Genomic DNA, 23,135 nt, shown 5'->3' on the forward strand with positions numbered 1-23,135 from the left:
ATAATGAAAAGGGGGGACTGAAGGAGGAGCTGCTGCAAGTGTACTTGAAAATATAAGACCAAAACACTTCTCAAGACGAGCTGACTTTGCTGGTGTATAGAAACCAGTAACATTATTTTTATTTTTGTATTTTACTGCAATGTATATAACTTCATTTATATCCTTTTCCTAGCTACCCGCTGTGGTCTTACCCATTCGTAAAATATCTTGAAACATGGAATTCCTTGCCTATTGGGGATAAAACAGGCCTTGGACAGTCTGCTAAACTCCCTGAGTGCATCCATGATAACAGGAACCTAAAAATGCAAGACAAGCACCTGAGAAGACACCAGTGTCAAGATAAGTGACTGGAAGCTGGTCAAAACTAAGCTCCTTGAAGAAAACAGGAGCTGAAGGACGGATGAGCTAACTCCATGACTGTATATGGACACGGGAAGCCCAAAGTTCAACTAGCAGACAGTGTGAGAAAGACTATGTGGACCCCCAGGAGGAGGGGAAGACCCTCACTCTATTTTTACTAGGCATGCTCGGACTATGTAAGTGAATTCTGAGAACTCATTAGCATAAGACTACCTTTTCCAGGGAATCTGATGAATATGTATGCTTTTTGTGTATATTAGGGCGTTTTGTTAGTAGTTGGAGCACTCATGGTGGAGTAAACGCCAGTGCTGCCCTGTGCTGCAATAAAGAATACCTGCCCAACAGATATATTGGATTCTGACCATTGAGTGAACCTCATGGTTTCAATATCAATTTGAACTGAAAAGTATCATGTCCCACACATGTAGTAAGACATTTTCTGTGACAATGTCATTGATGAAGTTTTCCTGTTTCTTACGCATCTTACAGCAGAGAATATATTTGATCCCAGTCTTTGACTTGGAGAGACTTCTTCAGACACAGTCAAAAAAAAGAAATCTTTGGGAGCATAACAGCAACGGTTCTGTTACAATATTAATGTTTGAAGACTTCAATCTCATACTTTATCAGCCTTTCCATAAACTGTTTTCTCCCAATGTGTCTTTGTCAGATATATGTTTTCACGTACTTGTTCATTCATGTTTCTTTGTCTCGCAGAGGAAAGAAGATTTTAATGTTTGGTCCATCCTCATTGATTTCCCATGAGAAGTGACTGGTACCCACAAGATGCGGTGGATTGATATCAAACTTATTTCATGACCACTGCATTTTTGGATGCAGTCATCTATCCCTGGTAGGTGAATGGCAATAGATTCTTGCTAGTTCACTTCTCAGAGAGGTTCCCTTGTATTGCCACGGTTTCCTTCAAAGAGTTCCATGACAATCCCAGGAGAGCTGCCAGGCTAAATCTTACAAGGATCCACCTAGTCTGGTGTCCTCCTTCCAAACACAGCTTTGGAAAATGATGCAAAAAACTCTACAACAATGAGATAATGGGATGACTTGCTTTCCAACTTAAACTATTCCTACTCAGTAATATTTGGATATTTTACCCTAAGGACAGAGTACATGATTTGTATATCTCCCGGCAAAAATGTCTTCTTTTTTCTCTAGTTATTTATCTCCTTTCTATTCATATGAAGAAAAAATTGTTTTAAATATCACTAAATCATTAATTCTCATTACATGAAAACATATTTCACAGTTCAATCAAGTGTTTTATGAAAAGTGTATCTTCCTATCACTTCTACATGTTTTTTAACACAACTTCATGTCCCTTTTTGCTTTATAAAATAGACTGGAAGTTCCTGATGATCTTTCCTGGTTTTATACTTTTAACTGTAACATTTTCTCAGTTCAGAAATCCCAGCTCTTAGGCACACTTTCCGTGACTAGTTATACCCTATCAGTAGTCATCAGAGCCATTATTTCCATTGAATTTTAAACGAGCATGTCACATTGTATTCTTGTTAATGAAGTACGCAATGAACAGTGAGAATTTACATGAGTTTGGCTCACAAAGCCCAAATGATGGAGTTAATTTTGACCACAGGAGGGTGAAGGAATGGTTCATTGTCCCTGCCCCTTCTCCCCCATCTCCCTGTGTGGCCTTCAATTATTAAAAATATAATCTGATCTCTTATCATATCGGTCAGATATCTCAGAACCATGGACCGTCTTTACAGTCCTCTTGACTAACTGGATTGTGTTTCAGAAATATTTTTCAATTGCTCACTCATTTGTTTCAAGTTGCTGAGAAATTAGAAAAAGAATAGCACATAGCACTTCAATCACCCACCTCACATCTACATACATGTTATGATGACAATTCACTGTTTATTTCTATTCTTTGTTTTCTGTCTCTCAGACAGTTTTCTGGGTAATGATGCTGTTTCTTTCACACTGCAGGGGTTCTCACTAAGGTACTTTTTGTAAGGGGCCATGTCAAAGGTCTGTGGAGTTCTAAACAAGATGCCACAGGCTCCTCTTCTTAGATGCAACACTTTTGTTACCTTAAAGAGGAGCAGCGCTTTCTGTTAGATAATTGGAAGTTTGTAGGTTTGTACCTACAAAGCATACATAGGCAGTAGCATCCAGTATCGCTCAATAGACTGTGCCACTGCAACAAGCCCTAGTAGAGGGGCTGTGCGCTTTATTCTAGTGAAGACACAGCGATTTTCATTACATTACATGTATGCAAAATACTTACTATATAAAAATGTCCAGGGTTGGAACTTAGTTCATATTCCCCCTTAATACAAAGAAATCAGATATTTATTCCTTGAATGAAAAAATTAGATACAGGAAGGACAGAATGATACATTCTCACATACATAAAAACCACATTACTGAGCATCATCTGAAACATCAAATGGCAAGATGAACAAATAGTTGGTTACTGATACTATTAATTTTGAAAAATAACATGACATCTGGCTTTAAAATCCAGTAGATCAGTATAAGCAATATTCCTTTTTCCAGAGAAAAAGTTATTTTCCGTGAAGACTGAAAATGATTACTCAGTTCTTAACAGAACAAAATACTTCATACAGCAGAATTAAAACTTTGCAACTGCAGGCACTCTTTAAACCAGCCTGCAGGTAGGCTGAATAATGAGGGCCTGATTTTCATGCAAGTGAAGTGGTGAAGTGCCTGCATTTCAGTTAGAACCATCCTTCTCTGCATTGGCATATTAATTTTGAAACTAGATTAAATAATTCACCTCTTTTTTTTCCCCCAAAGTAGTTAGTATTCTAAAATGGAAGTGCTATCTCAAGTCTAGAAATATTTTACAAGTATGCTGAAAATCAAAATTCTGTTTAATGAACTCATAAAGTAATGAAGTTTGTCATCAAGTCATCATTTTGAGGGGCTCTGAGTCACATCCTATATAAAAATTCTCAAGACACCCTTCCTCTCTTAACTGGGTGGCACAAATGGTCTTTGTTCTCTCAAAACTCCGCAGTGCTCATTTCCATTATGCAATTTGCTTTCTTGTACTGTAAGTGCATGAACCTCATTTCTTGCATGATGAGGGGTTTTTTTGTCACCACAATCCTTTCCTTTCAAAGCTAAGAGTCCTTTAGCAGCTGCAGTTTTCTGAGCGTTTCTGTTTGTACTTTTGTAGACAAGCAGGACAAAGCACGTAGAAGGAAGACTCTGTCCCTTCAGTTTTCTCTTGCAGTTCTTGTTCCTATCCTAAGAAGACTACACAGCCTACATACCCCTTGAACACTGCTAAATGAGATAAGTGAACACGCAACTTTGTACCAAGAAAGCTTTAAAGTAATTAATTTACAGCTGGGGGGGGGGACAACATAATATTTTTAGAGGGCCTCAAGGTCCAATGTCCAGCCATGTATCTTCTAGAGCTCAATCCATACAAGCAGTTGTATCAGACAATGAAAATGCCACCCTCAAATTAAAGACTGACTACAAATAATAATGATTGCACTTAGAACATCTGTGTATTCTTAGACCAGAGACTTCTCTCGGAATTTACATCAAATACTTAGGAAACGTGTTATGCTCAACTGACAGTACTGAAAGTCTATACGTAAACTCAGAACATAAGAACAACATGCAGCATGAAATCATGAACCGCAAATATGAGAACACACAAAACTCAGAACACACTCGGCTCGAGTTAATCTCATCAGAAGTGTAAGCTGCCCCTTCCAGAAACATGAATACATACATTGTGATTACTAATTTTTCTCTAAGTTCATTTAGAATGTGTATCCCAACTATGTCCCTATTGTTCACAACAGGAGGAAAACCTATTAGTTTACCCTACAGTGAATGATAAATCAAAAGATCCTGACAGTTTCCTGACAAGTATGTTTTGCTTAAAGAGTGTGAAGACTGTTTTTCTCTCTTATTTTCGTTATTATTCAGCTGCAGTTTTGCAGCTACTCTATTCCCACCATTCTTCTACAGTGGCACGATGCAGAAGTCATTTGGGTTCTGTATATACAAAACTCACAAGCTTTACGTTGGTTTCAATTCAAATGCGTTTTTTAAGACTGTGGGCAATACACCAACTCTTCAGAGGATAAAGTGTTTCAAGCATTAAAGCGAATAAACAACAGCTTATGGATCTCAATTTACACCGAGGCAGGCCTACTAGGCCTTCACGCCTCCTGAGCGCAGCCGGACTCCGCCGCGCCCGCCCCAGCGACGAGCCTCTCCCTAAGTCCAACCGACGGGCACACGCTACTGCCGGGCCCGCGCCGGGACTGTGTCCGCCAGGCGGCGGGAGACCGCGGCGGCCCTGCCCGCGGCGCGGGGCCCTCGCCGCCACGAGCCCGCCCCCCGCGGGAGAGGCGGCGAGCGGCGGCCCCGGGCGCCTCAACCGCCAGAGCGGCTGCGGCGGCCGGGCGGAACACGCGGCCCCGCCGCCTAGGCCCCGCCCCGCCCCGCGGCGGCCGAAGGGCGGCGGAGCGGCGGGCGTGAACCCGTTCCGAGGTCGCAGCGCCGAGGCTCGCTTTCGCTTCCAGGCCGCTCGCCGCCCCGCCCCCAGCGGCGCCACCGCCGCCTCCATCCCGTTCGGGGCCTCCGCGGCGCCGCTGCTCCAACCTCCCGCCTGGCTCCTCCTCCTTCCCCGGCCGGGGCTTCCGGGGAAGCGCCAGGCGGGGGAGCTCGCGGGCCAGGCAATAGATACCGCCGTTGCTGCTGCTGCCGCCATCGCGGCGGGACGGTTTCCGTCTCCTCAGCTTCCCAACATGGCAGCGGCGGCGGGAGGCAGCCGCGGAGGTCGCAGGCCGGTGCTGCTGACGCCGCGCGGCAGCGGGGACCGCACTGTCTTTCTCTTTGACCGCCGCCAGGAGCAGGCAGATCCGGACGAGAAAGTGCTCAGCTACGGCAAGGACAACTACCGCGGCTTCCGCAGCGCCGTCTGCCAGGTACCGGGGGCGGGGAGGAGGCGGCGGCGGGACCGGCCGCGGCGTTCGCGCCCTTCGGGCCGGGGAGGGGGGGGGGGGGACGCAGGGGCGGCCGAAGGGGCGCCACCCGCCGCCGCCGTTCCGCCCGCGCGCGCGGCCGGGCCTCGCGGCGCGGGGGGAGGGGGTGGGGTGGGGAGTGGCTGGCACGTGTCGCAGCCCCACGTGTGAGGGCAGGCGCGAGGGGGGCGCGGCGGCCCCGGCGGCGCGCGCCCGGCCGGTGGCTGCTGAGCGGCGGCGGCAAGCGCGGGGGGCGGGGGGCGAGCGGTGTCCTCCGGCCGCCCGGCGGGGCGCCTGCCGCCGCGCCGGCCTCCCCCTCCCAAACTTTGTTGCCGGGACAGGTTGGGCGGGCGCCCGGGGCAGTCCGGTCCCGCTCCACGGGCGTCCCCTTCCCTCGGGCACCGGCCCTGCCGCGCTGAAAACGCCCGTCCGGGACGGCCGGCGGCGCGGCGGGAGCAGCCCCTGGCGGCGGACGGAGGTGGAGCGGGCGGTCCGGGAGCTCCCCCGCGCGGGGAACCGGCGGCGGCGGCGTCCTGGGGCGCGGCGCGGCTCTGCACTCCGCCGGGCCGGGCCGGGCCAGTGGCGTTTCTGCTGTCCAAGGTGTCGGCGTGAAGGGCCGGTGGCTTCCCGCCCTGAGGCCGGTGGGCGCCTCTGAGAAGCGCGCGGTGGTGGCTGCCATTTCGGTACTTTGCCTGGGTGGTGCTTCGCGCTCTCGTGTGTTCTTTCAGTTTTCTTTCCTTTCGTTATGCAAAATAAAACCTGACTTCTGCCTTGAGATCTCTTGGAGGTGGAGATTTCTTTCCACGTACGGGCTGTTTACTTTGGTGTGCTGGCGACACCAGCCGGCAACGCCCATTTTCGGTCAGTTTCGTTTCCTGAGGGAGGAATAAATGCCAGAAACCTGTTAGCTGCCCACTTATGTTTTATATTGTGAAGCCTACAGGAAAGTCAGCTGTAAATTGTGCACTAATTTAGTCTGATAAAACATTCTATTTCAGTTTCTTTATCCAGTGCAATTTGCACTGTGTTCTCTAGGATATGCATTCTTGGGGGAAATTGCTTTTTTTGTCGTATGCCCGGACAGCCTTTAAGATAATGTTTTCCTATTGCGATGGAAGCTTTTGGTTATCAATGTCAGCAAGAATAGCTGTCACACTTGACTACTTCCTCCTTACACCATTCTGCTTCGCTGTTCAAAATGGCATAGTCATATTCTGTTAGAGGTACTGAGTCTGTGCTACTACCTAAGGTCCTACTACTCGGCAGTAACTTGTCTGTGGAGTGTTGGCACATCCCCTGCCCTGGTCAGAACACCTAAATTTCAGAAGACTGGAAGAAACAAGTAACTACATGGAATAGAGAAATCTGTACACTTTATGTAACTTCTCAAATTACATTATATAGTGGGGTGGGTTTGTGACCCTCTAAGAGCCAACATCCTCCTTACTGGAGCATCATTATAGGGTTCGTATTTCCTAAAAGTATAACGTGATCTCCTCCGAGAGTCGTCTTAATGGATCCCATCTCAGCAGTACCTACCAGATGAATTTCAAGGATACTTCATATTTTTGGTATTCGTGGCAAACGTGATGAATAACCCATCTTTTTTCTTTTGTAATAAATTGATGGGCTGAGGTTAACACTAATTTGCAACTTGTTACAAACAGCAGAGTCTTTCCTTTTGTAGCTTTTTTATATATGCTTTACATTTCCAGTGACTTCTGCTTCCATGCATCTTCATGGTGCTCAGCAGTTCACAGAGCTTTGTATTTGCAGTCTTCTGATGGTGGCTTTTTTCTGTATAAGAGATGAAAAATCTTGGGTACAAACAGCTTCAGGGTTTTCTTATCTCAAAAACACATTGACATTGTGGAGTTGGTACTTCAACACCGTTAGGCAGACCCCTCAGGTGTGCAGCATAGTGCTTGAAAAGTCCGGTGCTGCAAAGCAGAACTTGGTGTGTTTGGATTTGGTGCCTGTGAAAGTACAATTTTCAAGTATGGTTTCTTATGATGTCAACACCATAATCCTTAGAACCAACCCTGGTGGCTGTTTTGGGCATTAAGGATAGTAGTCAGTGGTCTTATAAATTTGTGCAACAAGAACCTCAAATGATCTTTCCCTTAGAGAAAGGCCTTCTCCAATAACGTGTTGACTGTCTTGTGAATTCACTCAAGGATGCCTCTGTCACAGCTAATTTCAGTGTGGTGATCTTTGCACCTTGGAGCTTTAGTTGTCTTAAATATGGGACATCTAACTCTGAAAGCATGCTGAGACAGATGGCTTGATGTGACCAGTAAATGCAGCTACAGTGAAAACTGGGCAGGCTGGTGTCCAAGAAGCTTGACATCTGATGTCTCCTATGCGAACAGTGTACGGGTTCTTGTTAGGTTTCTGGAAGAATGTTCCGGCATCTCGGTGCCTCTGGAAGTTTTGCGCGGTGTGTGTTTCTGCGGGTGCTGTACTCCAAAATGCTGGATTTCTGTCATCTTGAAAGTTGCAACTAACTGCTTTCAGGGAAAAGGTGATCAATGGATTCACCTGATTGGGACAGACTTTCCCCTCTTCATGGTGCTGAAAACGTGTCAAGGAACTGGTTAAAGTTCAGGAAGAAAGAGTCTTTTGATAAGCAAGTTTTGAATTGTTGAGACAAAGTGGAATGTTGTACTTGGTTTTCTCCAATGAAAGGTATTGGAGACCATCTGAGTGAGTGATCAGGCAAATGCCACATAGATAGCAGTGTTGTTTCTTTGGGTATCTCTGGTGGCTCAACCTCAGTACAGGCTCAGCTTTAAATTGACTTTCACTGGCAGTTTGTTGTGCAACTGAATGATGCTATGCAGCAGTGAGGGTGCACATAGACTTTTCAGTCTGCCAGCTGGGCCGTGGGGGTGATAATGTCTGACATTAAATAAAGAAATATTAAGCTGTTGGAATTATTTTTGCTGTGAACATCTTCCTGTGGCATCCCTTGGATGTAACTGGATATGCAGGAATTAAGGGAGAATGTAAATCTTGAAAAAATGAAATTAAACCTGATTGCAGTATATGGTGATTCTGAGTTGAAAACACTTGAATGCCTGAAGGCATGGTCTTAGGCTGCTACTTCTGAGACTTCTATTTTTTCATAATACAGAATCACTTTCTCTCTGGCAAAATAACTGATTCTTGAGACAAGAGATTCAAGCACTGAGAGGTTGATTTAGGAGCCAATTCATGTCCTTTCTGTCATCATATAAAACATTCATTATTATTCATTATCTTTACTAATTTTTGGAACTTTTTTTTTTAAGCAAATATTTGTTGTCACCATATGATTTTCTTTTGCTGTCCCCTTACAACAAGCTAGTGCATGGCAGTGTGGTTGGATGTGGCTTTCTCTACTGATAAGTTAGCCTCTCCTTCTGAGTGTGTGTGTGTGTAAGATTAAAAAAAAAAAAATCTCACAGAAGTTGTTGGAGCATATATAGTCTGCATTCTTCCTTGCAGTGATCAATCCTAGAGCAGAAACCTCTTAATTAAAAATGATCTGTTAGCTTGATTATTCCATTTGAGCACTGGCAAGCATATGTGGAGCAGTCATGTAGTTTCAGGCTCTAGAACCATGAAGTTTTAAGGTGAACAAGTGAATTAAATACAGAGTTTTAAATACGGAGTTTTACCTTTTCTTCAGAGTACCGTTGCTTGTACACCTTCTTGTTGTCTTCTGTTAGCTACATGCCCCACTGCTTGTCCCTGATGTTTAGAGTATAATTGGGAAATATTTACCTGCAATGAGCAGAATGGAGCTAAACTTTATTGGCAGCTAATCCTAGATCCCTTGCTCACATTGTCCAGTTACGCAGTGAATCTGGGGCACTTCAGTTCGTTACTAAGCAGGTGGGAATCCTTCCGAGCATTTACAGAGGTCATTCTCCTTTTAAAGCAGAAAGGTGTCTGTGCTGAAAACTGCCCAGAAGTTTTGCTAAGTGTGAAGGGGTTTCTGACAGGTGAAGGACCAGTCTGAAGAGAGCAAAGGGTGCTAAAATTACTACTTAAATAGGAACTGAACACATTTATAAATGCTTTTTTAATTCTTTTGAAAATTTTCATTATCGTTGCAACCTCCTTGTTTGAAGAAATATATATAGGAAGTATAGATCTGTAATTTGCATAAAAAGTAAATATCTGTAATGTATGTAAATACTCAAAATTCAGACATCGCAATAAAACAAAATACTTTGGTCTTAATCTTTTGTCACATCTTTTGTTGAGCTTCCCATTGTATTCTAACAGCCTACCTGCTATTTAAACATTATTTTGACCGTCCACCAAAATGCCAGTGTATCAATAAACTAAAAGACAGGAAAAGATGGTCATTAAGAGCGAGTATGGAGAAGCAGCATAGCTGTGGTGGAAACTCAAGAAATAAGTGTAACTTCTTTTTGTATGTGTGTGAATATTTGCTTGCCAGTGCCTAATAAATAATTTATAATGAAATTGTTTATGATTAGTGAAAAAATGTTAGCAACTTCTGCTGTTTGTATCACCAGAGGGTAACTCTTAAATGTATTTAAGAGGTGTTTGGATTATGAACTGAGATACTGTTCTGATAAATTTGCTTAACAAAAGTACTTCCATTCTTGATGAAATCATTCCATCTTGCAATAATTACATTTTTGGATTATAAAACCCATGTTTGCTTTCTCACTTTCCAAGATTCTGCATAGCCAGAAACTAAAAATAGATATATTTTAAACAAGCTGTGCATACATGAAAGAGATTTTTCCTTAATTTTTAAAGAAGTTGTTGGAGGTACTGTAAGGTATGCGTAGGATGCAACAATATTGTATTTTTTTCCAAAACTATCATACCGTATTTCAGGCTTCACTGAAATGCTTGTGTTACAGCATCTTTGTTACTGACACATTTCAGTGGGAGGAAAGGTGCAGTTTGCATACCTTTGTGCACTTAAATACTACCTTACTATGTGTTGACTGATTTGGAAAGCCATGTGCTTTTTCAGTTCCTGCTCAAATTTGAGCGCTGGGAGATGCAGTCAGATGCAGAGTATCTGCATTCCTTTACCATTCCTTATCCAGGTGCAGGTTCTTGGATGTGATCAAATATTTTCTGCTTTTGAAGAGTGGCTTCCAAATTCTTGTTACTTTACCAAGTGATGCCATACAAAATATGTTCATGGTGGAAGCTGTATGGAGTTGATGTTAAAATTTTGGCTGATAGCTGCACGCATTAATTTTTGTGACTGTGCTTTTAGACACAGTGACTTGTGAAGGTCTGGTGAAAGTTACTGTATTTGTCTAGACTCTGAATAAGTCTAGTAGGCACACTGTGATCTTTGCATAAATTCTGGGGTCCCCATCTTCTCTCTACTTGTTAAAGCTTGCAAATCTTGAAAAGATGTCTGAGGTGGCTCATTGTTTTGGACAAAATTTCATTGATTTATGTATGTGGCTTCTGTAGAGAGCTTCTGTCATGCAATGCTCTCTTCTTTTTCTCTCTTTTTCCACCAAAATTATGATAAAGCTTTTCTTTAAGATGCCACATAAGAATTTTTTCTGTTACTGGATCTTGTGGTATGTAGCAATGTACTTTGGTTGAACCATCTGTTCACTTAACACCTTTCATTGATATCCTTTTAAGTATTTAGAAGTCTATCAACTGAACTTCTGAAAGTAGTGAAATGTTTAAGTAGGACAGAGGACAAGGCACTTCAAGTTCTGCAAATGTTGTCTTCCATAATTTGTTCTTTAAATGGAGGTGACTCCATCAATAAAGGATGATTAGGAAATCTTTCAGAACACTAGTGTTCACTGCTGGTTTTTATCTCTAGGTTGTCTCTAGTGACCATCAGCCCAGAAGATGTGGGCTACTGGATAATCCTATATTTGTGTAATAGACAACTCTTTGCTTTGAGCTTCAAGAAATCCTTGAAAATAACTTCTGTTTTTTTTGAATGCAACTGCTTTTTAGAGACTTTTGGATCCACTTTCTGTTGGTGTCCAAAATATATGTTTGTGTCCTGACATTAGGCAAGCTTATTCAGATTATGATTAAAGATGATTGTTATCATACGTGCTCTGCTACCATGAGTGCTCAGTACCAGATCCTTGCTACTAGATCCTGGGCAGGTTGTCAGGAGACCAGCTGACCTGACAGTGGACTGGAAAAGTCTATCTGATTAGCACTCTTATGAGCTACATACAGTTGTTCTCAGTTACTTCCAGCAAGGTCTTTGTTACTGCTTAATTTGTTTACATCTTAGTTTTTCTATTTGCTAATCTGTATGAATAATTGAGAGAGTTGATACAAATATCTCAGTATCCATAAGCACTACTGAAAGACAGTTCTTGGTTTGAAAATCCTTTTCCTTAAATGCGTTTTATAGTTTCATCCATTTGTTGATCTAAGAGATTTCTCTCAATTTGGACTGATAATTCTCTTTAGTGTAGGATAAATAACTGATAAACATACATCTTTCAGGTGACAAATTGACAAATGGCATGGGACATGCAGTTAATCACCTGCAAAGTTACAGAAGGCAGCAGGCCTCTCAGAGTTTGGATGTGGCACTTAGTTTCCTATTTTAGATTCCTGAACAAGTTCCTGCAAAGGAGCTGCTGGATCAATGTGAAATACTCAAAGCTGTATTGCTTTTTATCACTTTAGGTAGCTGAGCTATGTAGGTAACTTTTTTTGTGAAAATCAGTAGCTATGGAGGACAGCACAGAAAATGCCATTGCCAGATCTCTTTACGTTTAACTGATACAGTTCAGGTCCCCTTTAAGAGGTTTGCATTGACAATACAATTCTACTAGCCAGAAAATTATTTCTGGCCTAGGTGCCATGTGGAAGGTGGCTGCATGGCTGTTATGTCTGTTACCCCTTGGCTACATTGCCAAGTGCAGAGGCTAGTTCTTCATATCATTCTCATGCATCTGCCTGGGAACAGTTACTGTAGGACAAGACAGAGCACTTTAAAGATATGGAAGTTGCTTATTGTAGGAAACAGTTGTTTGTATTGGAAAAGTTTGTATTGCAAGGGGTTAAAGGTGTCTCTCAAGATACTGTAGTTTTGGTTTCACTGTTTTATGTCTGTCATGTGTGAGACTGTTCCATTCCTTTGGTTTGAAAAGTCGGCACCAGAAATGATTGTTTTATGGTAATAGACTGGAGGACCGCTGGAAGCAGACCAATGATTCTGTGCTTACAGTGTGTTACTTCTCCTTCACTTACTACTTCAAGCCTATCCATGTTATTGCATGCTGTGATGGTATAAACACAAAGTTGAACATTTGGTTGTTGAACATCTTTTCCAAGGCAGATGGTAAATCTAGAGGCAAAGTCTATGTTGACTTCATGTTAAGTGTTCTAGTTGGTCCAGAAGTCAGGTAAACCTCACAGTGCATGTTCAGATCAAACGGCATCAAAATTTGCTTTGGGGTTTATGTGTTAATATGTGAAAGAGAAAAAAAAAACCAAACTTGAGGCCTGTTTAAAGGAGTCTTAGCTGCCGAGTTGTCTGTGATTTGTGGGCTTGTGTTTCAAATTTTTTTTGTTGTTTATAAAGAAAACCTGTGACTAAAGCAAGTTTATAAATTGAACTTTGCCTCTCTGATTCAGAGTTAAGGATTAGAGAGATCACAATTCATTCACACTTTTCATATATCGTACCTGTAAATTGCTCTGTTGAAAGTTCCTTGGGGAGTTGGCATTCATTTGGCTGTTTCTTTACATTTACAAAAAAAAAACTTTTACATTTTAGCATTATGTTAATCTTACGTCAAAAACATCCCCCAACAAATTGAGAACTATTAGCTTTATTTATTTATCATGAAACATAGGCAGTGCTCCAGACTGAGCCTCCAGTTTATAAAGAATGCATTTCTTTTGTTTGAACAAAGACAGCTTTTTGGCTCGCTTATCATTTCATAGGTATAATGACTGACATCCTGCTGCAGGCAAAACAGGCTTGTCTCGGGGAATTTTTCTTAATTTAACTTGTTGCCAATTAACACAAACGTTTGATCATTGATTGGGGAGTCAATTAAACAAACACTTAAGGAAATGCCTTTCCTTCTTTTTCCCCCAAGCTCATTGTCTGTCATAAACCTCTTTTACTCCATTCCTAGTCTAATCGCCCCTTGTTTTCCCCATGCACAACACTCAGTCAATCCAAATTCTTTTTTGAGGCAACAAGCAGTGCAAGAGGTTAGGGCCATGTGCAGGGTTTCCTTCTGTTGCTGCTCCTCCTCCATGCTCTTCACTGGTTTTCTTCTGCTCTGGTGGGTTATCTACAGGCCACAGACCTGTGGGAGTAGGAGAAAAGAGAGGGGAAACTCCCTGCCCTGACATGGATCCACCATGGGCCCCAGCACCTTTGGAGCCATCCCTGCTCTGGCTTAGTGCACCTCGTTTCAATATGTCTCCAGTGCTGTCCCTAGCAGTGTCTCCTCTGATGCATCTTCTCTGTTGCCTCTTGTTTGTCTCCTCTATTTCTTTGACAGTATGTTTGAACAGAAGCACCATGTGCTCTTCTGGTTGAAATTTTGGTGCACAGTGGGTGGTTTCCCTCAGTTTGAGAGCCATCTGGCACTGGCTGTGACTAGCTCAGGGCAATTCATAGCCTCTTCCTGCACTGGTCACCCCTGTATCTCTCTGGCACCAAAATCCTGAGGTACCACCTCCAAGTGTGGTTTAGCAAACAATTTAAATGGCTCTTAGTGAACAGCTACGGTTGTTTTCCCAGAATATTCAAAATCTGGTTTGTTGTTATAATCTTCTATATTTTATAAGTTCTAGGTGGCTTTTTTTCTCTTTTGTGTGCATTTAACTGTTTATAACATTTTGACTTTTGCATTTGCGTGTAGCGATCCTATGTAACCAATAGTGTAGGAATCCTTGTCTCTTCACATATCTACCTCTCTTTTTAGAGAACATACAGTTACTACTTTTTTTTTTCACCTAGATTGTGGATTAATTTGGAATTTGCCTCTTTTTTTCACAAAAGTCTCTTTTTCTATCAGAAAACGTAAAAGCTTTCTGCTTAGCTGTTCTAACAAAATAACCACCAAACATGCTTTCATTGGGAATGTGCAGAGGCATTTCTGAGTGTAGTGATTCTATTGTACTTGCCAAGATTTTGATGACGTCAAAAGCTACGTCATGATTGTGCATTTGGACAGTTTTCAAAAGAATAACCAACAGATCTATAATCTGAACATACTACTAGGTTGTCATGTGAATCTTCTGAAGACAAGAATTGAGTGCATCTTCAGTGCTTCTTTGAAAAATGGCACAATGCTAGACTGAAAGGAGCTCAGCCGTGAAACCTGAACTTTGTATCAAGTCAACAAAAGATGCCATGGTGTCTCTTACATGTGAGAATCTTAGTGAGAAATGAAACATTTGACCAAACATTGTTTATCAGAATCAAATGAAACATCATCAACTGCTCAAGTAAAGTACCTAGTAGGTTCATTTTTATTCAGGGATGGCTGGCTCATCTTCCTGGAGACCACATCCACATAATGGGACAACTGTGCAGCCACCTCACTGCTACCTGGCATTAGGAGGAAGAGACAGGGACTGGGATAACCAAGAGTGTAGGACAGAGGGAAGGAAGAAGTAAACCAAGTAGGTCTTATAATTATATCCAGTTCGAAACTAAGAAACTTTCTAAGTTGGCCAAACTTTACAAAAATGTGACCTCTTAAATTCTGGCATGGACAAGAAAAACAGGTTGTCTGCAGGTAGGACTGCCAGACTTGGTCCATGAATCTGCCCAGTAGCTTGTCTCAAAATGACAACCATTTGGAGGGAAGCAGAAGGGACCTGCTGTCAGTAGATGCAGTAGTGCTGGGCTCACCCAGGAAACTCGGGTGTAGCTCTGCCTTAGAGGATGTTGCAGTCAGCTTAGCTGAGGCTCACTCATGGAATGGGGGAGAGGACCAGAAGGAGGAGGCTGCCCCTGCTCAGTTAGCAGGCAGCTGTCTTGTGCGTGCACTGCATTATCTTAACTTCTTGATGCCTTAAAGTAAATACTATACTCTTCTTAAGGTTTTAAGGGTAGAAGAGCTTTTGGGAGGTAAAGAAAACAGGGCAGCTGTAATTATACTTGGAGGGAAAAGATGCTTATCTGTGCTTTCAAATGTAAAACTCTCCAGTTCAGTTATTCTGTATTAACCATTAAACTCAAATGGAAAAATAGGATGTTAGTTTTATAGTATCTGTATTTTTTTAATTGTTTATTTTCCTTGCTTGGAGCAATTTTATATTTTTTTCCTGCACAGGTTTGCTATGTGGAAATTTGTGTAATGTGAGAAATTGAATTGAAGTGGTCTGAATGTATAACAGTTAAAAAGTAGTAATTTCTCCAGGCTCTTAAATCTGAACATTAATCTCTTCATGCCATTTTCGTTTGTTTCATTTGCACCAAGTGCTTGCTATGAGAAATTTTGACAATTTTGCTGATGGATACTAACTGTATCTTTAACATACTTTAACCACCATAACTAGGGAGAAGATAACTGAAAGATGGAAAGCAGACTTCTAATGAAACCTTAAGCAGTGTTTTAAAAGTATTTTTGTGGCTCTTGAGTACTAGAGATGGGAAGAAAGACATACGGGAAATAGTGAGGGCAAGCTACTACAGGGAATGCAGGAGCTTCAGGGAAGAATCTGGCTAAAAGTGCAGAAAGTACCTGTCAAGAGTCATGGCTGCAGGACTGAAGGGGTTGATAGTTAAACAAAACCAGAGTTGACTTTTACTTGAGTTTCAGACACTTGAAAAGGCAAAAGAAAATACAGATATTTAGTTTATTATTTTGAGAAAGACATCGAGGTGTGGAAATGAGGGGAGATGTAGAGGCATATAAATGTATGTAGAAAGCATCCAAAGCTACAGAAACGTATTCAAAATTTGGAGGCAGCAAAGCAGCAAAGATTGTTTAGGTTCAGAAGAATATACTTCAATGTTTTAATGGTAAATTTTGTAAAAGAAATTTTCATTGGGCTTTTTTAAGTGTATGATATAATTGAAGAACAAAGACTTTAATGTATATCCTATGTTAAGAAATATTTGGTTGGTTTAATGTCTCAAAAGAGTGTAATTAAATAAGGGACACCCTCTAGATCATGACTATTGCTGTTGTAGTTGTGCAGTCTGAAATAGAACTGTTCAGTCTCATTCCTCAGCCCTGAAGGTATACCCATAAGACAGAATCCTCTTTCTTAAAATTCCTGTTGCTCACTAGAACATAATTTAAGCAGGAGAAAAAGAAAATTACTCTAGTACAGATAGTTTTGGCTAAGTTGAGAAAGAAAATGAAGTTAAGTTCTGGAATTAAATGGTGTTATGAGTTAATATGGGGAAAATATAATATTTGGTCACTTCTCAGTAGTTTGTGGCAAAGTATATAGAACGATATTTTTAGAAAATGTATTTACTTTATGGAGTACTTAGTTATAATAAATTAATAACCTCCAATTTTTTCTAGGCTTTTGGCATAGCTACTGATGAAAACTTTGTTATCACCACAACAAACAGGAAGGAAATTACAGAAGACAACTTCAGTAAGTAGCTTAGATGACAAAAATAAATACACCTATTTTTTGTATTGATTGTAAAGACCGCATGATGATTGTTACACTTTATGATGTGCAGTAATTAACTGGAAGTACACATTTTTTTCAATATACTTTATATTTCATCTTCACTACAGGAGAACTTGTTCAGGATGGAGTTACTTTGTATCTGCTACAGTCAGTTGATCAGACGCTGCTTTCAGCAACCAAGGAGCGAATTGACTTCCTGCCCCACTATGACACGCTTGTCAAAAGTGGCATGTACGAATACTATGCCAGCGAAGGCCAAAATCCTTTGCGTAAGTACTTGTCAAAATAATCTTGTGTGAATTATGTTTATATGAATACAAATTGCTCATAACCACATCAAATTTTAGTTACATCTGGTAAAAAAATACAGTCTTAACTGTAAAAGAAAAATTAAGTATGTTCTTTACACAAATTTTTCTTTTAAAAATTACTCAAAATGGCCGTGTAATAATCCAGATTTACATAGGTACCTCATTAAATACATCTTAAAGTTTGAGTATTTTAGAAGTAAAATTATTTTAGTCTTGATAATAATCTTGTGGATGTGACCCAGGCAGGTCAGCACTTGTGTTATCATGCTTTTGTCTCCTGTACTTGCAATAGACTTTATGTTTGAATTTGATGAACAGTTTTTCTATAAGGTACCATAGAATTTTGTCTGCTCTCCAATTTGTCATTCTACAAGGCTTAACTTACCACCAAGAGCAAGTATTTCTTTAAAAAAGATGCTGCTTTAGTTTTTATCTAACTGGTATATTAAATATGTAATCAGCATTTTGTATTGTTTTATTTTAAAAATTAATTTCTGTTTATGGCTTCTCTGAAAATTCTCTCTGTGGCTGTGGTTACTTTTTAAGTATGTATGTCTTGGCCTGTTCAGCTGACTTAAAATTGTACTGAAAAAAATGCAAACATCAAGACTCAAGCATTATACCATTCTCACGGCAATTTCTGTTTCAAAACGGTCTCAGCTATGTCTGTAAATAGGAACTGTGTTTTAAGTACCAGTCTCCTTTTGCCCTCTCCCTCTTTCTCCACTTCATTGATTTCCCCACCGTGCTGAAGATACTGTTTTGGTTCAGTTTTGAGGGAGCTGTGCTTAAAATGCACTAATAGTTTGGTCAGTGATATGTGTATCTTTATGCACAGGAATTGGTGTATTAGACCACACATTCTGTCTAGATCTGTCCTTTGTTCCTACCAGCAGCCAGTGCATTAGATACCTGGGAAATACTAGAAAAACAGAAAGGCAGTGTAGAGCTGCAGCAGTAGTGATTCGGGGAGTTTGGAATTCATGTCTGTGGACTGTTATTTTCCGTGAAGTTGTCCAGTTACTTTCTGAACCACATAACATCTTTAGCATTCACAATATTTTGTGGTATTGAGCCCCCAGCTTAATTGCCTGTGAAGTGTCATATCTTTTTGTGTATGTCAGACTCGTTAACAGTTTCTTTGCCTGGTGATCCTCATTTGTATGCTGGGAGATACTGTAAAACATTGCTGCCAGATTGACTGACTTAGTGAGTCATGCTTTAAACTAACAAACTCGGGGGTTGGGACGCCACCAAAAAGGTGAGACAGTCAGCAGTCCGACTAAAATGTCTCTATACCAGTGCATGCAGCATGGGTAACAAAGAGGAGGAGCTGGAAGCCACTGTACAGCTGGAAAGCTATGATCTGATTACTATCGCTGAAACTTGGTGGGATGACTGATATGATTGGAACACTGCGGTCAATGGCTATAAACTGATCAGGAGGGACAGGCAAGAAAGGAAAGGTGGGGGGGTTTACACTTTACATAAAAAAATGGATTGACTGTACAGAGCTGTCTTTGAAAAACAGCAGTGTACAAGTTGAGAGCTTATCAGTGAAAACTGAAGACCAAGCCAACAAAGGAAACCTCATGGTTCATGTTTACTACAGGCCACCTGATCAAGGGGAGGATGTCAATGAAGCACTCTTACTTCAACTACAGAAGGCATTACACTTGCAAGCCCTGATCATGTTAGGGGACTTCAGTCACCCTGACATCCACTGAAAAAGTGGCACAGCAAGCTGCAAGCAGCCTAGAAGACTCTTGACAATAACTTCCTAATCAAGGTGATAGAAAATCTAACCTGAGGAGATGCATTAGTGGACCTGTTGTTCACCAATACAGAGGAACTTACTGTAAAGGTCAAGATTGGTAGTAGCTTCGTCATACTAGTGAATTCATGATCTCGAGGGATATAGGCTAGGTGACAAGTGAGGTCAGAACTCTAAACCTTAGGAAAGTGAACTTTCAGTGTTTTAAGGAAGTGGTGGATGAGACACCCTGGGGAACAGCCCTTGGGGGTAAAGGAGCAGAAGACAGGTGGTGACTATTTAAAGACTTTTTTTCTTAAAGCACAAGAACTGTTGATTCCCACATGCAAGAAATCAGTCAAGGAAGAAGGAAGACTAGCATGACTGAGTAAGGACCTCTTGGTCAAACTAAAACATGAGGGAAATGCATGGGCAGTGGAAGAAAGGGAACGCATCCTGGGAATAATAAAGGGATAATGTCTGGGAATGTAAGGGCGGGGTCAGGAAAACTAAGGCACAACTGTAACTAAATTTTGCAAGGGATGTGAATAATAATAATAATGGTTTCTGTGGGTACTTTAGAAAACAAAGACAAGAAATTGTGCACCACCACCACCCCCAATAAATGAAGGGGGGTGGGGGGATGACAACTGACATGGAGAAGACTGAAGTTCTAAACAGGTTTTTTTTTTCCTCAGTTTTCACTGGTAATTCTTCTTCCCACATCTGCTGAGTCCCTGAATCTAAAGGCAGGGACTGGGGGAATGAAAACCCACTCATTGTAGGAGGGGATCAGGTTCAAGACCATCTGAGGAACCTGAATGTACAAGTCCATGGGAGCTGATGAGATGTATCCCAGGGTCTAGAGAGAACTGGCAGATGTAGCCACTAAGCTGTACTCTGTTGTATTTGAAAAGTCGTGGCAGTCAGACAGTCTCCAGTGGCTGGAAGAAGGGAAACATCATGCACATTTTTAAAAAGGAGGTCTCTGGGAACTCTGAACCACTCAGCCTCACCTCAGTGCACAGTAAGGTCATGCAACAGATCTTCCTGGAAGCCGTGTCAAAGCATATGGATGACAGGGAGGTCATTAGAAACAGCCAACATAGCTTCACCAAGGGCAAATCATGCCTGACTAGTCAGTGGCCTTCCATGGTGGAGTGACTGTGTTGGTGGATAAGGGAAGAGCAACTGATGTCATCTATCTTGACTTCTTTAAGGCCTTTGATATGGTCTTGTACAACATCCTAGTAGCTAAATTGGAGAGAGATGGGTTTGATGGGTGAACTGTTCAATGGGTAAGAAATTGGCTGGATGACTGCCACCAAAGACTTACAGTCAATGGCTCAATGTCCAAATGGACATCAGTAACAAGTGGTGTCCCTCGGGCATCTGTATTGGGACTGGTACCATTCAATATCTGACATAGTGGGATATTGATGCAGATGCACCAAGCTGAGTAGTGCAGTTGATAAACACTTTAGGGAGGGGATGCCATCCAAAGGGACCTTCACAGTCTTGAGAAGAGGGCCCATGTGATCCTCATGAAGTTCAACAAGGCCAAGATCATGCACCTGGGTTAGAGCAATCCCCAGTGTCAATACTAACTGTGGACTGAATGGATGGAGAGCAACCCTGCAGGGAAAGACTTTGGGGTACTGGTCAACCAAAAATTGGACGTGAGCTGGCAGTGTTGCACCTGCAGCCCAGAAACCCAATCATATCCTGAGCTGCATAAGAAGTAATGTGGCCAACAGGTCAAAGGAGGTGATTCTCCTACTCTACTGCTCTTGTGAGACCCCACCTGGAGTACTGTGTCTGACTCTGGGGCTCCAGCACAAGATAGACATGGACCTATTAGAGCAAGTCCAGAGGAGCGCCACAAAAAAGTGATCAGAGGGATGGTACACCTGTCATATGAAGAAAGGCTGAGAGAGGTGGGGTTGTTCAGCCTGGAGAAGGCAAGGGTCCAGGGAGGCGACTGCAGCATTTAAAAAGGGGCTTATAAAGATGGAGAGAGACTTTTTACCAGGGCCTGTAGTAACAGGACATGGGGTAATGGTTTTAAACTGAAAGAGGGCAGATTTAGATTGGACATAATGAAGGAGCTCTTTACTATGAGGGTGGTGAGAACTGGAACAGGTTGCCCAGAGAAGTTCTGGATGCCCCCTCCCTGGAAGTGTTCAAGGCCAGGTTGGACAGGGCTTTGAGTAGTAGTTGAAGATGCCTGTGGCAGCAGGGTTGGTACTACATCATCTTTGTAGGTCCCTTCTGATGTAAACATTTCAGGATTCTGTTATCTCTTGTTTACATTTTCTGTGGCAGTCATAGATCTTTGGAGTTCATTTTTTCCAGGCATGTACATTCTGTTCTGCTTAATTAAGGCTCTTGTTGTTACTTTTTGAATAAAATGAATAAAACTGAGGTACAGCAGTGCAAACTAACCTAAGCATTCCTTGTCTATGCATAGTTTCTTAAATTGAAATTGATGCATCTTCCTTTCTAGCTTAGCTCAAGACTTGTGTAAAGGAAGGTTACTTACTGTTTCATTCCCTTGTGACACTGAATTAATGGTGGAACCTGATATTATTGAAAATGAAGGCCTATGTATGGTTATCATTACCTGCAGTAGCCATCCACAGACTTTTCAGGGAAATGTTGGGTGATGTTGGGACACGTGGAACTATTATATGGCATCATAGAATAATTTAGGTCAGAAGACATCTCTGGAGGTCATGTCATCTAACCCTTGCTCAAAAACAAAGTCATTTAGGTCAGGTGGTTGGACAAGTCTGGTTGAGTTTTGAGTATCTCCAAAGAGTAGAAATTCCACAACCTGTTTTGGCAGCCTGTTCCAATATTCAGTTACAGAAGAAATACATATTGAATTTTTCATGTTCTAACTTCTGTCTGTTGCTTCCTGTTCCATCACTGTACACCTCTGAGAAGAGTCTGGCTTCATCTCTCTGTACCCTCCTAGGAATAAGACAGCGATACGGTCTCCCTTAGCCTTCCTTTCTTAAGTCTGAACAATCCTAGTTTCCTCACCAGCTTCTCCTTGCCTGTCTGGTGCTCAAGCCCTCTGATTATCTGGAGGACTCCTGGGCTCACTTCAGTATTTTAGTGTCTTTTCCAGAGAAGCCTAAAGCTGGACACGGTACTCAGAATGCAGTCTCACAAGGACTGGATAGAGAGGAAGAATCACTTCACTTGACACTTTGTGTCAAAGTGTCACTTTGTGACAAAGTTTGACACTTTGTCAGTGTCTCTGTATTGCTCTCAGGTAGCCCATCACCTCTTCAGCCTCAGGCATTTGAACTTGCTCAGGAGTCTTATTCATCAGTTCTGGCTTTCTGCCACACTTGAGTTCCTCCACAGTAGCATGAACTACTCATTCCTTGAGGAGGAGGTCCTTGGAGATCAACCAGCTGTTGTGAGCCATCCAGGACAACTATTAAAAACTCTCTCTAAGGGTACCAAAGGGATGTAAAGTAAAAGAGAGAAAGCTGCGAAGGTACAGATGAATAAGGATTGGTGGCTGGATCAGGGTGGGTTGTGTGTGTCAAACCTACATTTTTCTGTTCTTGATATGTTGAGCTTTTTTCTTCCCTCTGCTCTTCATTACAGTAAGATTGTTGGTTTCATAGCAGAGAGTTGTCAACTTGGAGAATATAACTGTATGAAACTGGCAGGTATCATACCTCATTGTATTTGTGTTATGGTGATAGATTCTTATACTGAACAGTAGTAGTTCTTTCTGCTGAAAATGAAACATTGTAGAATCATACCCCTTGGTCCTGTGTAATGTTTCAGTGAAATGCACTGTGGATCAGTGGGAGGTACATGTTACAGATACTGAAGCCGTGCTGGAGTAGTTGGTTGGCATCTTATCTTAAGCTACTCTGATCTCTAGCTGCTTGACTCTTCTGCTAATTTTACCTGTCGGATTTTTTTTTTTATTGGCAAATGTTTTGTATTGTTTCTTCTTCCACTTTCATCTTGGGTTCAAGGGACTCAGAAGTTATTTGTTGTTAAAAGCTGTGTTTTTTCATATATGATGGAGACTACAAGATAAATAAGAACAGAAGTAGTAGA

At 41.9% G+C, this 23,135-nt stretch overlaps 1 protein-coding gene across 1 annotated transcript in view; it reads left to right on the forward strand.

Annotated features, from left to right (window-relative positions):
* Positions 1-4,984: 4,984 nt before the first annotated feature.
* The window catches only part of SMCHD1 (structural maintenance of chromosomes flexible hinge domain containing 1), an 88,625-nt gene continuing 70,474 nt past the window's right edge, over positions 4,985-23,135 (forward strand). The window contains exons 1-3 of the mRNA XM_074899128.1: positions 4,985-5,324; positions 16,859-16,934; positions 17,084-17,245. Coding sequence (XP_074755229.1) covers positions 5,145-5,324; positions 16,859-16,934; positions 17,084-17,245 — 418 coding nt within the window. The 5' untranslated portion in view covers positions 4,985-5,144. The remainder of the gene's footprint in view (positions 5,325-16,858; positions 16,935-17,083; positions 17,246-23,135) is intronic.

The sequence above is a fragment of the Athene noctua genome, chromosome 2 (genome assembly GCF_965140245.1).
Source record: "Athene noctua chromosome 2, bAthNoc1.hap1.1, whole genome shotgun sequence".
NCBI classification, from domain to species: domain Eukaryota; kingdom Metazoa; phylum Chordata; class Aves; order Strigiformes; family Strigidae; genus Athene; species Athene noctua.